The 15663-nt window shown below is 42.5% G+C and overlaps 1 protein-coding gene across 1 annotated transcript in view; it reads left to right on the forward strand.

Moving 5' to 3' along the window:
• LOC107748832 (teneurin-3-like) overlaps positions 1–15449 on the forward strand; it is a 308518-nt gene extending 293069 nt beyond the window's left edge. The window contains exons 21-30 of the mRNA XM_016563808.1: positions 2701–2933; positions 3433–3587; positions 6297–7171; positions 7952–8127; positions 8997–9232; positions 9953–10249; positions 12406–13142; positions 13534–14085; positions 14184–14211; positions 14311–15449. Coding sequence (XP_016419294.1) covers positions 2701–2933; positions 3433–3587; positions 6297–7171; positions 7952–8127; positions 8997–9232; positions 9953–10249; positions 12406–13142; positions 13534–14085; positions 14184–14211; positions 14311–15069 — 4048 coding nt within the window. The 3' untranslated portion in view covers positions 15070–15449. The remainder of the gene's footprint in view (positions 1–2700; positions 2934–3432; positions 3588–6296; positions 7172–7951; positions 8128–8996; positions 9233–9952; positions 10250–12405; positions 13143–13533; positions 14086–14183; positions 14212–14310) is intronic.
• Positions 15450–15663: the final 214 nt, after the last annotated feature.

Raw genomic sequence — 15663 nt, forward strand, 5'->3', positions numbered from 1 at the left:
TATATTATCAGCATAACAATTTAAGTTTAAGTGAAACCTAAAAATTTGTCATACACTAGCTGCATGATTTCCACGTTTGTGTAAAACCTGATCATGTGAACCAGCATAATTTTAAAAGCTTCCAAAAAGCATTCCATGTGTACAATGGAAGGAAATCTGAACTTTTATACAAATAACTCAGATTGTCAGTTTTTAAATCAATTGCCTTTTATATTCAAGGTTTTCAATGTGGTCTTAGACTTTGGGCTTCACTATATATTTAGGAGATCTTCAGATGTTTTTGTTGATGGTGCAGGAATGCAGTAGATCCCTTGGAAACACTACTGTACAGGTTATGACAACAGATCTGAATTCCTGACAAAATCGTTAGAATAATTCAACATAATGGCTATCATTTTTCTTCAAACACAATCTTAGTATGTCAGTGGTTTATACATCAACATCACAAATCCCATGGGGAAGTTCCCAACACAATGAGAAATTCCTTTCAGCACTTTTGTCTGGCTCTGTGAAATCTCTTTCTCCACTTTTGTGGATATACAGGGTAGCTTAGCTGAGGCATTTATGTAGAACTCAAATAAAATATTTTCTTTTAATGTGGCATACTGCATAAACCAGAAAGACAAAAGATACCTCATGTAGCTTAGAGAGAACTAGTTTGTTTTTAGAATTTCGTCTGTGTTTTGATTCTGTGGCCAAATCGGTCAGAAAAGACTTAAGTAAAATACACAGACGTCCATTTTAGCTGACACTAGTGTAGACCTGTTTTCTCAGGAAGGATTCAGGACAAAAACCTCTCCTGACAGGTCTCCAATGCTTAAGTTAACTGCTCCAAATGTCTCCGCCCTGGACAAGCAGGAGTTCCTGATAAACACTGCAAATAGGCCCTCATCATCCCACACATGTTTGAATAGTTCCAGTTGAGGGGCGATGTACAGAGCGCAGTAGATGTTGATATCCTACATCAAGTTCTTTTCGAAACCTCTGTAGGGTTTATTCGCATACGTATGGAGCTCATGAATGGAAATAAATGCGAGTAATTTGAAGTGGGCGAGCCAAAGCCATTAGAGCCTGTTGAATAAATTTGCAACCAGGGATAAATTTAGGAATCCCATGGACATCCTAACCATTCCTCTCTGTCTCCTACCAAATCATTTAAAATGGAATTAAGAGGCCAACTTCACTATGCGGTTGCACCATGTGTGGGCAAAATGGTTGAGTTTAAGTAATTAAATAGGCGTATTTTTAGACACGTCAATTTTTTCGCCAACATTTCTCAATGCTTCTGAGAAACAAAAACGGCCCATTAAGCATTAATGACTCTGAATTAATAAGTGCTAAGAGTTATTAATTCACAACCACTGTTGCTGGCTGGTGAACATTACAAGCCACCTAATGGCTAGCCTTCGTCTTCATCTTGTCCCAGATGTCTCGGCCCATCTGTATGTGTCATCAAGGCATGCCCATATACCCTAATGCTCCACAGAGCCTCATAAACTTAGGAGATTATTGACCCCAAACCTCAGTGTCCTTAAACCAAGCCAACTCTAAGCCGCTTCACTCCCAGAACTCACATTTGTTTCCATTTGGCACAGCAAAATGTTTTATGCTATATTACTTTTAGCCTGTTTGATCTTTATTTACTCTAAGTGTGATGTGGTGTCTGTGCCACATAGCAACAGTAACTAACATCATCCTGAGACCTTCTTAGCCCCTTGTCTGTGTTGGTGGAAGCATGCTGATTCAAATTATGAACGGTGTAATTAGCACATGTGAAAGCTTTATAGATCTACTTTATATTGCTTTTCATTTCTTTTCTGTAAACACTTAATCTCTGCTCTAAAACATAATGAGCTTCTTTGCTGAGGAACCTTAGGTGACCTTCACATCAGGAGCATGCCTATGATGCCTTAAAATCCTACCTCCGTAGACAGCTCACTAGGTCTTGGCATAGAGCAAATAACTAATAACTAAAAAAAAAGGATCAGTTTAAGCATGGAGCCCCGCATCACACAGCAAGACCTTTTTTAAAATATAAATAAAAGTTAGCAGATTGTTACTGTACAAAGCAGACGCTTCAGCTACAGCAGCCCGCATCTGTTTCAAAACATATATATCGAAAATGGCCTGCCCGTCAGCCAACCCTCTTGCAAGGTGTCTGCGTACTATTCTTAGACCTTAGTCGCTTCTAATTGAAACAGTGCGACGAGCTGTTGATTGTTTTCAACAGATACATCACTTCATGTTGCTCGCTGGCTTTTTCCTCTGTCGTAGGGGTGCGGGTGGGAAGTGCAAATGATTGAAAGGATGTGACAGTTTGGTGGGCATCATTATGGTTGTGTCAGACGATAGTGATTTCCAGTCATAATGCATTAGGTTCACTCTGACAGAGTGCTCAACTCCTTTCCCCTCTAACCGGCCGGGCCAAACAAGTACATTCACTTCAGCAATAAACACTATGGCTAGTGATCAGTGATCATGGTTCTATACATCTGTAGGCCTTTAACTTATGACTATAATAGTTTACAGTCAACTTGCACCAACTTAAATCTGTTCAGTTATTCATTGCTTTAAGCATTGCTTATTCACCCATTCATTTGTTGCTGTATCTGTTTGTTTATAAATCATGACTGTTTTTGTGTGCTAGTATATTATACTGCTCTTTTTGTAATTGTGGAATTTCTACCTTTGTCCTGTTAGCAACAATCCTGCACATAGATACTACCTAGCAACAGACCCAATGACAGGTCAGCTGTATATTTCGGACACCAACTCACGACGGATCTTCAGGCCTAAAGCCCTGACGGGAACCAAAGAGCTGCTGCAGAACGCAGAGGTTGTGGCAGGGACCGGAGAGCAGTGTTTGCCGTTTGACGAGGCTCGATGTGGGGATGGAGGCAAGGCCACTGAGGCGCTACTGCTGGGACCCAAAGGTAAAGAGACTCGCTAATCAATATGGACACTAGCTGAACACGACACACTTCTGTTCTCTCTCACACACACAAATAGCATAAAAACTCTTTTTGATATTAAAGTAATATTGGTTTAGTTAAACTTATCAACACAGCAACAGCCAGCTATTAAGTAGTTCACACAGACACATACATTTCTGTGAAAGAACTGGAGAGGCCTGTGATCCTCACTGGATCAGAGCGCCAGAGGGTTCAGTTCCTTTCCTCTTGGTTTTAGCTCTGACTAGATAAAAAAAAAACTGCTTCCTGAATATTACTTGCACTCAACATCACTCTTAGCTCAGGAATAATTCACCACCCAAAAGCACATTGTGAATTATTCACCAAGTGCCGCGTCTTCAGTGACCTGGAAACCACAGGGGCAAGCGTGACATGTGTACCAGTCGTGTTTCGCCTGTTTGCAGGTGCAGTGTGTGTGTCTATTTGCAGCTGTCACATCTGCCCCCTCTCTACATTACAGGCATTGCTGTGGATAAGAATGGGTTCATCTACTTTGTGGATGGTACCATGATCAGGAAAGTAGACCGGAATGGCATCATCTCAACACTGCTGGGGTCTAATGACCTCACATCTGCTCGTCCTCTGACCTGTGATACCAGCATGCATATCGGACAGGTATTCATTCATACTCACCTGCTCTATGTCACTGTTTAATGCACTTCAATCTTAAATATTAATTTGTCTATTTTTGCTGCCACAAACGAAAAACTGCAGCACTGCTAACCTGAATGTAGTATGATTTATGGGGTTGAATTCAGTCCAGTTATGCCACTGGGCTAAAACAAAATATTAGAGGGCAGAAAGGCCAAACTTCGATTTATGTTTCTCAGTACAAAGATTCAGCTATTCAAGCCTGATCCTCTGGCTTCATCACTGAAGTGGTGTTAGGATGAGTGGCCTCGTTTCAAAGATAAAAGCAAAGGCTGGAAGCAATTGAAACTATTGCCTCATTTGAACTGGAAGGTTTCATGTTGTCCCTAATAGAGTTTTTCAAATGAGATTTGTGAGATTAATTATTAAAAAATGCAGTATTCTTTTTACATTTTAATATTACTTTGTATTTGTTTTATGATAATTATTAAACGATTTTACTACCAGAGGAGCCCTATAAGTAACAGTTTACTATTCAAAAGACCACAACACAGAGCTCTAGAGCTTGCAGACTTCAAGCTGAATTAGTTTGTTTTTCCAGCCAACCACTTATAGTAGACTGCACTATAACCTACTATCTTATCCACTAACCTCAAGACATACTTTAAGGCCCAAATCAGAAACAAAAAGACTGAGCTCAGCCCTCTGTGGTAGCCTCCACCCAAACGAAAGCCAGAGAAACTTCCTTGAAGACCTGGAGCTCCCCCCTCTGGCTGCTCTCCCTCTGGTGCTAAATGCATCTAATCACCTGAGCTCAGAGAGAAAACATATCATCCATTATAATTTCCTCCGTTAGACACAAATAAAGTAATAGTACAAAACATGATGAACATGAGATGAAGACTACAGTCAAATCAGTAGGCTAATAAAAGCTCTTTTATTGTACATGGACTGGTTTGCTTCATGGGGGCCATGCTGAGATCACATAATCAGCTGAATACTCCTAGTTTTATATAAGTACCCCACTATTATAGAGCACCTTCTGGAATAAATTAATCATGGTTGACTGCAAATAGAATATGTCTTCAATGGTAATAGCTGAAAACATATACGTGATGCTACATTAATGCTGTTGGGTCTCAGAGCAAGTCCAAGGTGATTGCCATAGTAGCCAGTGCAACAAAAAAGGAATGATGGTCTTTGGAAACACATCTCTATTGTGGGTGTGTGAGTAGGACTCTTTTTTTTTTTTACCTGCAGCTTTATTATGAAGAGGGTCTTTTGCTTGAAAAGGGCTGATATGCAGTGTTTAGTAAACTTTCTCATCCACATTCTTAGGCAGAATCCATCCTCCCCACACTTTCTGTTTTCTGGTCTCCCCACCAACCCCATTTGTCTCTGTCTAAGTGATGGAGGTTGGGGATGAGACATAAGGCTGTTGTCTGACATACCCTTGGGTCCAGGCTCAGTGAAGCTCAATGAGGTATGGACAGACCCAGACAGTTGGTGTCAGCCTCACAATTACCCAAACGTTTGCTCTTGCGAGTCATCGATGTGCATCATTAAGAATATATACAGCTCAGCCTACACAACTGTCACCTACCTCAGTAAGGCCAATAGGGACAGCAGAAAATTACTCAAGTGCTCTTCAAGGAAATCTTGGGTTCACTCAGGGTTTTAAAACGTTCAGTCTAAATCAAGTTCATCCCCAGAGCATATAAAAGTACTCTGTCTGCTTCTGAGGCTACCAAGTTGGCCTTTTGCATATCAGGTGGGGACCTGAGAGTTGATAAAACATTTTAGGTGGCATGTTGTGGAGCACCCAAGTAAAATCCGTTTACCCTGAGTAAAATCTGGTCTTGACTTCATGCATTATGCAGAAGGTGGAATCACAGGGCCATGGCTAAGCAGAGAAAGCTTTTATCCACAGGAGCTGCTGTAGTTCAGAACCATTACGCTTTAATGTGGTGCTCTTTAAAGACGCTTAACCTGCCTGTGTGGCCAGGGTGCAGGTTCAGAGCAGGAAGAGAACCTGGTCTAGGAATGTTCCAGTCATGCCATATAAGTTGATTTCATTGAGAATAAGTCTCAATGAATCCACTCAAAGCTTTAGGAACAGGCTGACAATTATATTGTCAGCATATATTTGCAAGAGTGAGTTATAGATTATGCCATTGCATAACTTTCCCTCACTGGCACTTGGCAGCGTTATTGAAGTTGTCGAGACTGTGAAGAAATATTGAAACCGGATAAATCAGACAGACAAGACAATGCATGATCAAGAGAAGAATTCTTATGCTTTCTCAGTATAAACGATGTCTGAAAGAAGGCGTGTGCTGGGGAACAATTTTATTTTTATTAATAGACGTCCAGACAAGATTGTCCTTTCAAGCCATCTTTAAAAGTCTGGTTGAGGCCAGTCCTCCATGCGGACAGTGTTGTTCTTGGTGTGCTTTTCTTTGCCAGACAGTTGTTCCCTGTAGGCGCTGAGGAATTGCATCCCGTTGCAAAATAAATGACCCAGCGACAGGCAAATCGAATGAACTAGAGGCACCCAATGTATTAAGCCTCCAAAGTAACGGATCCTTCTTCATCAGTGTCAGACCCAAACATCAACTGCGCACTGAGTGAGAGAGCAAGCGGGAGATGTAATAACATGTTTTTGTCTGTGTGTATATCTATGCAAGATTCCGTAAGTGATCCACCTCCTTATTTGATTTGTCCTCTCTGCAGGTGCGTTTAGAGTGGCCCACAGACCTGGCCATCAACCCTATGGACAACTCCATCTATGTGCTTGACAACAATGTTGTACTGCAGATAACCGAGAACAGGCAAGTGCGCATTGTGGCAGGCAGACCTATGCATTGCCAGGTGCCGGGCATCGAGTACACCATGGGAAAGCGTGCCATCCAGACCACTCTAGAAGGTGCAACAGCCATCGCTCTGTCCTACAGCGGAGTCCTCTATATTGCCGAGACGGATGAAAAGAAGATCAACCGCATCAGACAAGTCAGCACAGATGGCGAGATTTCTCATTTGGCAGGAGCGCCCTCCGACTGCGACTGCAAGAACGACGCTAACTGTGACTGTTACCAGACAGGCGATGGGTATGCCAAAGACGCAAGGCTAAATGCTCCTTCCTCTCTGGTGGTCTCTCCTGACGGAACACTCTACGTAGCTGACCTGGGAAACATTCGAATCCGTGCCATACGTCACAATCGACCTCCACAAGGCTCTTCGGGTCTTTATGAAGTTGCTTCACCTGCTTCTCAAGAGCTCTACGTGTTTGACTCCAATGGAACTCATCAGTATACTATGAGCTTGGTCACTGGTGACTACAAGTACAACTTCAGCTATAGCAATGAGGATGATATCACCGCTGTAACAGATAGCAGTGGAAATACACTTCGGGTTCGTCGAGACCCCAATCGAATGCCAGTGCGTATTGTTGCCCCTGACAAACAAGTTATTTGGCTGACGATTGGTACAAATGGAGGGCTTAAGACCCTCACAGCTCTGGGGCAGGAGTTGGTCCTCTTCACCTACCATGGCAACAGTGGCCTGCTAGCCACCAAGAGCATCCAAATTGGCTGGACCACATTTTATGAGTGAGTGCTTCTATCAACCCTTTACAGAGCACATCTCTAAACCTTCCTTATTATTATTATTAGATCTTTTTATTAGTATATTTTTAAAGGTTTATGCAGTTCTGACATTTTGTATAGATTGTTGTTGTAGTGCACATTCCTGCTGTAGGATTTAATGCTTTTCTAAGTCCTCTCCTTCAGCAAAAGTGTAGCCTGTAGTTACGAAACCTACCATTTATTTCACCACATGCTATTTAGAGCATGGTGAAAATGCTAAATGAATTTGTATGACATTTTCCGGCTGGTGGTGTACCAAAAGGTTTTGCATAATGCCAGTCTGGGGTAGGTCCTTCTGGCCAACATGTTGGACACAGTGTCTGTTCACCCACCCTGCCATAACCACAAAGACACTGCAGGCATTGACAGGTATTGACAGGCCTTAACGATTGTGACTTCGATGAGACAAGTCTTTATTATATTATTATGTGGGTAAGGATTGATCCCCATTTTATATAGAAATGTCCTCAGGCCAGTTGTGAGTGTGCAAGGCAACTCAAACTAGCCAGCATTTGTTAAAAAGTAACCCTATATTCAAGTTGTTCTTCACTTTATACTTTTTTGGGCTCGTGTATACAAATTTGATCTCTGTCAGATAGCATACATACAAAGGTTTCAGAGGACTCACTCCAAACCGTACATGCACGCTAGTCTGCTTAATGTCATTCCATCATGAGAACTGCTGACCGCATGTCAGTGAGGTCCAATTGCAAAAGGTGTTCTAATGTCATTTTTGCCTTGCAGCTATGACAGCGAGGGACGTCTGACGAATGTGACATTCCCCACTGGGGTTATCACCAGTCTAATCGGGGAGATGGACAGAGCCCTAACAGTGGACATTGAGACCTCAGGACGAGATGACGATGTCAGCATCACCACCAACCTTTCTTCCATTGACTCGTTTTACACATTAGTTCAAGGTGCGGCAAGTCTCTGCTGTATTATCATTATTAAGGCTTTATAAACTGACCTGTTGCTTTAAGTCTTGGAAATGTTCCACACTGCTAATCAAGCTGTAGCTCAGGTTAAATCAATATTAATGACCAAACACTCATTACTCATTCATTAGGGGTAAAATTGTCAGATGGTAATTTATAGTTTCACTATAATCACAGCACCACAGGGAATGAAAACACACTGGGCAGCTGGGCTCTGAAATAATACATCTGCATAACACACTTTAAAGTGTGTAATTCTTTTGATGTTGAAATACTTTTAATAACCTTAACCCAGCTTAATATGCAAAGACAACAAGTAATTACTTTGTAGGTTGATTTCCATTAAAAGTTTAAACATTGTGGCGTTATCAAAACATCTCAACCAGTGGCCTGAGTTCGGAACTGGACTGTCTGTTTTTCCGACCAGTTTCAGATGGGGAAACCTGCTTAAGAAGTTATTTTTGCAATTTTGTTTGATGATGCAGAAATTACACACTTCAGGTTTATAGAGTGAGGTAACAGGCAGCAATATGGTGACTAAATGTGAATTTGGGAAAAGTCATTAGATTAAAGGGAATTTAATTAGATTAAAGAAGATTATGTATTTATACGTTTTGCAGCGCAATCATAGCACAAACCAAAGAAATGAATGTCTTTCTCATGGGGTTTTCTTTTTACAAATCCTCTTCTAACATCCTTAACCAAATATGATGTGACTTGAGAATAAAAATCAAGGTGGTGATTCTGACACACTGAATTCACAGTCTTAACATAATCCCCATGAACTCTCTCTTCTTGTGCTTTTTTTCCCCACTACTTCTCGTTTCACTTTTTTGTTTTCCTCCTCATAGATCAACTAAGAAACAGCTACCAGGTGGGCTATGATAACTCTATGAGGGTCATCTATGCCAATGGAATGGACTCTCACTTCCAGACCGAGCCTCATATTCTTGCAGGCGCATCCAACCCGACAGTGGCCAGAAGAAACATGACCCTGCCTGGAGAGAATGGACAGAACTTGGTGGAGTGGCGCTTCAGAAAAGAACAGAACAGGGGGAAAGTCGTAGTATTCGGCAGGAAACTCAGGGTATGTAAAAAATTTAATTTAGAAGACTCTTTGTAAAGAGTGTTTACTAGTGTAGTCAGAATAATACACGACAGCTGTAGAATACTCTTCATAACACTCTATCATAAAACTCCTGCTGGCTTGACTGAGTTGAGAGTTGTAAATTATGGGAAATTAAAATGTGTTATTATTTCTACAAACACTGAAAAAGAAGCTTCATCTTTGATCGTAACTGGCGTAACCCTCATATCCACATTGCTATTTGAACTAGAACTAATTCTGACATTACACAACCCACAGACACATATTAGAAAATGGCTTTAGAAAAGGCTTTTGTCTAGTCATCAACGGTGACTATATCTTTTCTAAATTCTCTTATTTTTCTCTATATTCTTTTGTAATGAAGAGCAGCTGAATTGTCCTCTGTTTTTCTCCCTCCACTTTCATTTGTTCCACAAAAGAAGCAGGTCATCTCAGAGCATCAATAAAGTAACCCTGATTCTTATATGGGAAACTGCTCTGGCATTTCAAAGCCTCTGAGTTGCAAAAAAATATAATATAATTTAATTTAATGAGACTAGGAGACAGATTGAAAGTGTGTTAGCGACCAGTTTGTATGCAACTTCTATTCAGTCCTCAAATGTAACTGAAATTGGGGAAATCAACCCTACCAAAAAATATTATACTTCTTAGCAATGAATGTTATAATCAATATAAATATTCTGTTTTCCTATCGTAAAGGTCAACGGTAGAAACCTGCTGTCTGTGGATTATGACCGCTCACTGCGCACAGAGAAAATATATGACGATCATCGAAAGTTCCTTCTGAAGATTGTGTATGATGCCTCTGGTTATCCTACACTGTGGGTGCCCAGCAGTAAGCTGATGTCTGTCAACCTCACCTATTCCAGCACTGGTCAGGTCACTAGCATTCAGAGAGGCCCCACAGTCGAGAGGGTAGAATACGACAGCCAGGGACGCATAGTCTCCAGAACCTTTGCTGATGGCAAAACCTGGAGTTACACCTATTTGGACAAGGTGAGTATTGTGAATTTTTCTTAAAGTAGGTGGTCCTGTTATATCACAAGATTTGCTGGAGTGTGTTGAATATGTGTTGCTTTATTGTCAGAAATTTCCAAGAGATATTTTTGCAAGAATGTTCAAATAGTCTGAATTCAGATATTCTACAGATATAAATTAATTGACAGTATTTGAAAATTACTAAATTCCTTGTGTCAAACATAGCACGATATGCTACCACAAATGTAGGGGGAAAATGTATTGGCCCTAAGGGTAAATGCTTTTATGGTGCTTGGCTATTGAAATTTTCTACTTTCCTTGTATGGAAGGGGAGCCTGGACATTCTTCCTAAAAATGTTGTGTTTCATGCCAGAACACTCTAGGGTAGAAACAACATGGGAGTGGGTTATGGCTGTGTGAACCCATTTCTGGGTGAACTGTTTCTTACAGTTCAAGGTGTCCACAGTGCTCCACCAGATTTACTGATGGTTACTCCCTTTGAATTGGTTCTCCAGAAGCACACCATTATAACTGTCAGCAGTACAAATATGAAGTTTGTTGGTCCACAGAAAGCTGAGAAATAGCTATAGAAAGACCCCTAGTTATCCAGGGGTCAGAAATTTCTGTGGAACTATGTGGGTAAGTTTATAGACTCCAGAAACTGGTGTGTGCCTAGAGGGAGAGAAACTGGATGTTGTGGATGTTTCTTGTGAGCGAAATGGCTTAGTAAGGTCTCATAGACAAAGTTAGAGTCTCAAAATGAGACCACAGGGAAAACTCAGGGTTTGAGCTCAGCCTAATGATACCCTAAAAAAAGAGACAAAGAGTGATATGAAAAGAATAACTTACACTTCCAACCCTACTTACAGGGCATCACACCTTTTTCGCTGCTGTATGTGATTACCCTTGTAATTCTTCTAATTCTTCTTAAAAAAGTTTTGTTTGTGGACATTTAAATATGACAAAATATAAGGTTTTTACAGAGTTTGAGATGTCAGCTGGATGATAAAGTGAGTTTCCTCCAAGAGCGCACTCAGCTGGAACCACAAAAGTTTTGTGGAAAGAAAAACCACTGTGTAAATGTGTAGATTAAATATGAGAGGATATCAAACATATGCCACCAGCAGTGCCTAGGGAACTAGAATAATGTCTGTCCAAGTATGGATGACAAGGTGAAGGCTTCTCAAAGGTAGACACTCACTGTAGCAACAAACTCTGTAAAAACCTTATATTTTGTCATATTTAAATGTCCACAAACAAAACTTTTTTGAGATGTCAGCTGGATGATAAAGTGAGTTTCCTCCAAGAGCGCACTCAGCTGGAACCACAAAAGTTTTGTGGAAAGAAAAACCACTGTGTAAATGTGTAGATTAAATATGAGAGGATATCAAACATATGCCACCAGCAGTGCCTAGGGAACTAGAATAATGTCTGTCCAAGTATGGATGACAAGGTGAAGTCTTCTCAAAGGTAGACACTCACTGTAGCAATTCCCCAAGATGGAGAGGCCTCTAAGGATAGCCCTCCAAATCTGCAGACGTCAGTCAGTGTGTGTGTATTTTACCAGGAAAGACATGAATATACGTGGAGGGATGCGGCAGCTCTGAATGCCACAGTCTCAGATTCATTCAGCGAAAGGTTCTGGGGATGTCAGTACTTAAGCCCACAGTGAAAAACACTTATTTATCATCCTTTGCTTCAACTCACCTCTCACATTGTCCAACAAGACCCAAAACAGACACAGAATAAACATGAGACCTCAGTCATTCATAACTCCAAGACAACTTGCTGACTTTGTTTACCTCAAGTTTCAAGCTTAGCATACAGATGGATTTTAAAACCCCTTATTTTTATTGATGCTCCGGTTCCACAGTATGCAGAGCACGAAAACAGTTTTCAACCCACCTTATTGGGATAAGTATGGGCAAATCAAGAGGCTAAAGCCAGTAATTGCAGAGCATTTTATATTTATGCAGCCATGCACATTCAGAAGACCTGCATTTAGAAGCTTGAGGGTCAAAAAGAACTCAATTAGGCAAAGAAATAATCACTAAATGGAGCGTTAATACCTACTTTTACATTCCATTTGCATTTTATTAGTATGTAAGAAATGTATGAACGAGTACTGAATTGTTTAGGTTAATTTCTCCTCTCTCCCACCTTTTGATTTGTAGTCCATGGTGCTGCTTTTACACAGCCAGCGGCAGTACATCTTTGATTACGATCTGCAGGATCGACTCTCCGCCATCACTATGCCAAGTGTGGCCCGTCACACCATGCAAACTATCCGCTCTGTCGGCTACTACCGCAACATCTACAATCCGCCTGAAAGTAATGCCTCAGTTACGGTGGACTACAGTGAGGACGGCCAGCTCTTGCGGGTGGCACACTTGGGCACTGGCCGGCGTGTCCTCTATAAGTATCGGAGACAGAACAAGCTGTCCGAGATCCTATATGACAGCACACGGGTCAGCTTCACCTACGATGAGACAGCAGGTGTGCTGAAAACTGTCAACCTACAGAGTGAGGGTTTCATTTGTTCTATCAGATATCGACAGATAGGTCCACTGGTGGACCGGCAGATATTCCGCTTCAGTGAGGACGGCATGGTCAACGCCCGCTTTGACTACACCTATGACAATAGCTTCCGAGTCACCAGCATGCAAGGAGTCATCAACGAGACCCCGCTTCCAATAGATCTTTATCAGTTCGACGACATTTCCGGCAAGGTTGAGCAGTTTGGAAAATTCGGCGTCATCTATTACGACATTAACCAGATCATATCAACAGCTGTCATGACCTATACAAAGCACTTTGATGTCCATGGCCGCATCAAGGAGATCCAGTATGAGATCTTCCGCTCCCTCATGTATTGGATCACTATCCAGTATGACAACATGGGCCGTGTCACCAGTCTGGGCCAGCACCTTCAGTTCTTCTATGCGGACCTCAACTACCCGACACGCATCACCCATGTCTACAACCACTCCAGCTCTGAAATCACCTCGCTCTACTATGACCTACAAGGCCATCTGTTTGCCATGGAGATCAGCAGTGGCGAGGAGTTTTACATCGCTTGTGACAACACAGGAACACCACTCGCAGTCTTCAGCAGCAATGGGCTTCTCCTCAAGCAGGTGCAATATACTGCTTATGGAGAGATCTATTTTGACTCTAACCCTGACTTTCACTTGGTTATTGGATTCCATGGTGGCCTATATGACCCTTTAACAAGAGTATGAGATCTTCCGCTCCCTCATGTATTGGATCACTATCCAGTATGACAACATGGGCCGTGTCACCAAAAGAGAAATAAAGATCGGCCCTTTTGCCAACACTACCAAATATGGCTATGAATACGATGTGGACGGGCAGCTGCAGACAGTCTACCTGAATGAGAAAATGATGTGGCGGTATAATTACGACCTGAACGGCAACCTACACCTGCTGAACCCTGGCAACAGTGCACGACTCACTCCCCTCCGCTATGACTTACGAGACCGCATCACGCGGCTGGGCGACGCGCAGTATCGGATGGACGAAGATGGCTTTCTGCGCCAAAGGGGTGCGGAGATCTTTGAGTACAACTCCAAGGGCCTCTTGGTACGGGTGCATAGTAAAGCCAGTGGCTGGACCATCCAGTACCGCTACGATGGGCTAGGAAGACGCCTGGCCTCTCGCAACAGTCTGGGCCAGCACCTTCAGTTCTTCTATGCGGACCTCAACTACCCGACACGCATCACCCATGTCTACAACCACTCCAGCTCTGAAATCACCTCGCTCTACTATGACCTACAAGGCCATCTGTTTGCCATGGAGATCAGCAGTGGCGAGGAGTTTTACATCGATTTGCGGTTCATAGATTTCATAGATTCATAGATCTGAAAGAGAGACGTACATGCGTTTTCTTTGCATATGTTCATTCTATGAATCACACGTACGCATATTTGAGAGATCATCGTAAGCTCAAATTTAGGATGGTTTCTGCGCAACATTTTATAAATGAGGCTCTTAGTGTTTACAAATATGTCCAGATAAATAATTAGAATATGTGCTTTGTCTTTTTTGGCTCACTTTAGTCAATCTCAGGGGTCCAGCAGGAGGTTATGAGGCAGGCCAAGGCTTTCCTGTCTTTTGAGAGGATGCCAGAGATCCAGTTAAGCCGACGATGTTCAAGCCGTGAAAAACCTTGGCTGTGGTTCGCCACAGTCAAATCCCTCATTGGTAAAGGTGTGATGCTTGCCATTACCAGTAAGGGCCAGGTGGCCACCAACGCACTGAACATAGCAAATGAGGACTGCATTAAAGTGGCCACTGTCCTCAACAATGCCTTCTATCTAGAGGATCTGCACTTCACAGTGGAAGGTCGCGACACGCACTACTTCATAAAGACCAGCCTGCCTGAGAGTGACCTGGGTGCCCTGCGACTCACCAGCGGTCGCAAGAGTCTAGAAAACGGTGTCAACGTAACAGTGTCACAGTCCACCACTGTGGTCAATGGACGGACACGTCGCTTCGCAGATGTGGAGTTGCAGTACGGCGCGTTGGCTCTGCATGTGCGCTATGGCATGACACTGGATGAGGAGAAGGCACGTGTCCTAGAGCAGGCCCGCCAGAGAGCACTGTCAAGTGCGTGGGCACGGGAGCAGCAGCGCGTACGTGACGGGGAGGAGGGAGTGCGTCTTTGGACAGAGGGGGAGAAGAGGCAGTTGCTCAGCTCTGGGAAGGTGTTGGGTTACGACGGCTACTATGTACTATCAGTGGAGCAGTACCCTGAACTGGCCGACAGTGCCAACAATATCCAGTTCCTGAGGCAGAGTGAGATTGGGAAGAGGTAACAGTCTGCACAGCACAGACTGTTCAAAAGACAACTGCCCCTCTGCTCCACAAGCTCCTCTCTCCCGTGTACACACTCCCAGAGCTCCTATCCCAGAGACTAAAGGGAAGGGGTTTATGTTAGAGAAGTGAGGAGTTGTGCCTAAGTGCCACACACACTGCAGTTATACAGAAAAAACCTGAGGCACTTCCCCTCATTGACTGAACACACCCCCATCCTACATATTTGTTCACATTATTGCATTGAATGGATAATGGACTCTCTAAGAGAGCAACCCAAGAAAAAACTGTTATGATTTGTTTTTCTTTTCTTTTTTTTGGCTTTTTATATAAAACCTTAAAGGTGACTTGGTCAGAGATAAAATTGAGAGAAAAAGGCAAATGTGTTTACATGTGAAGACCACTGCACCCAGATGAAATAATACAATGCCTTTTTCATAAGGCAGTGACTGTAATTCAGTGGTTCGTACCGTCCTTGTTCTCAGCAACATGTTTTGTCAGCTAGTGAGGACTGAGGTTTCAGACTGTGAGCTAGTTGATCGTTTCTCTTCTGCTTGAGGGACACAGTTGTGGTTCATATAATCAAATCTGAGTGT

The sequence above is a fragment of the Sinocyclocheilus rhinocerous genome, unplaced genomic scaffold (genome assembly GCF_001515625.1).
Source record: "Sinocyclocheilus rhinocerous isolate Xijiao unplaced genomic scaffold, SAMN03320098_v1.1 scaffold590, whole genome shotgun sequence".
NCBI lineage: Eukaryota > Metazoa > Chordata > Actinopteri > Cypriniformes > Cyprinidae > Sinocyclocheilus > Sinocyclocheilus rhinocerous.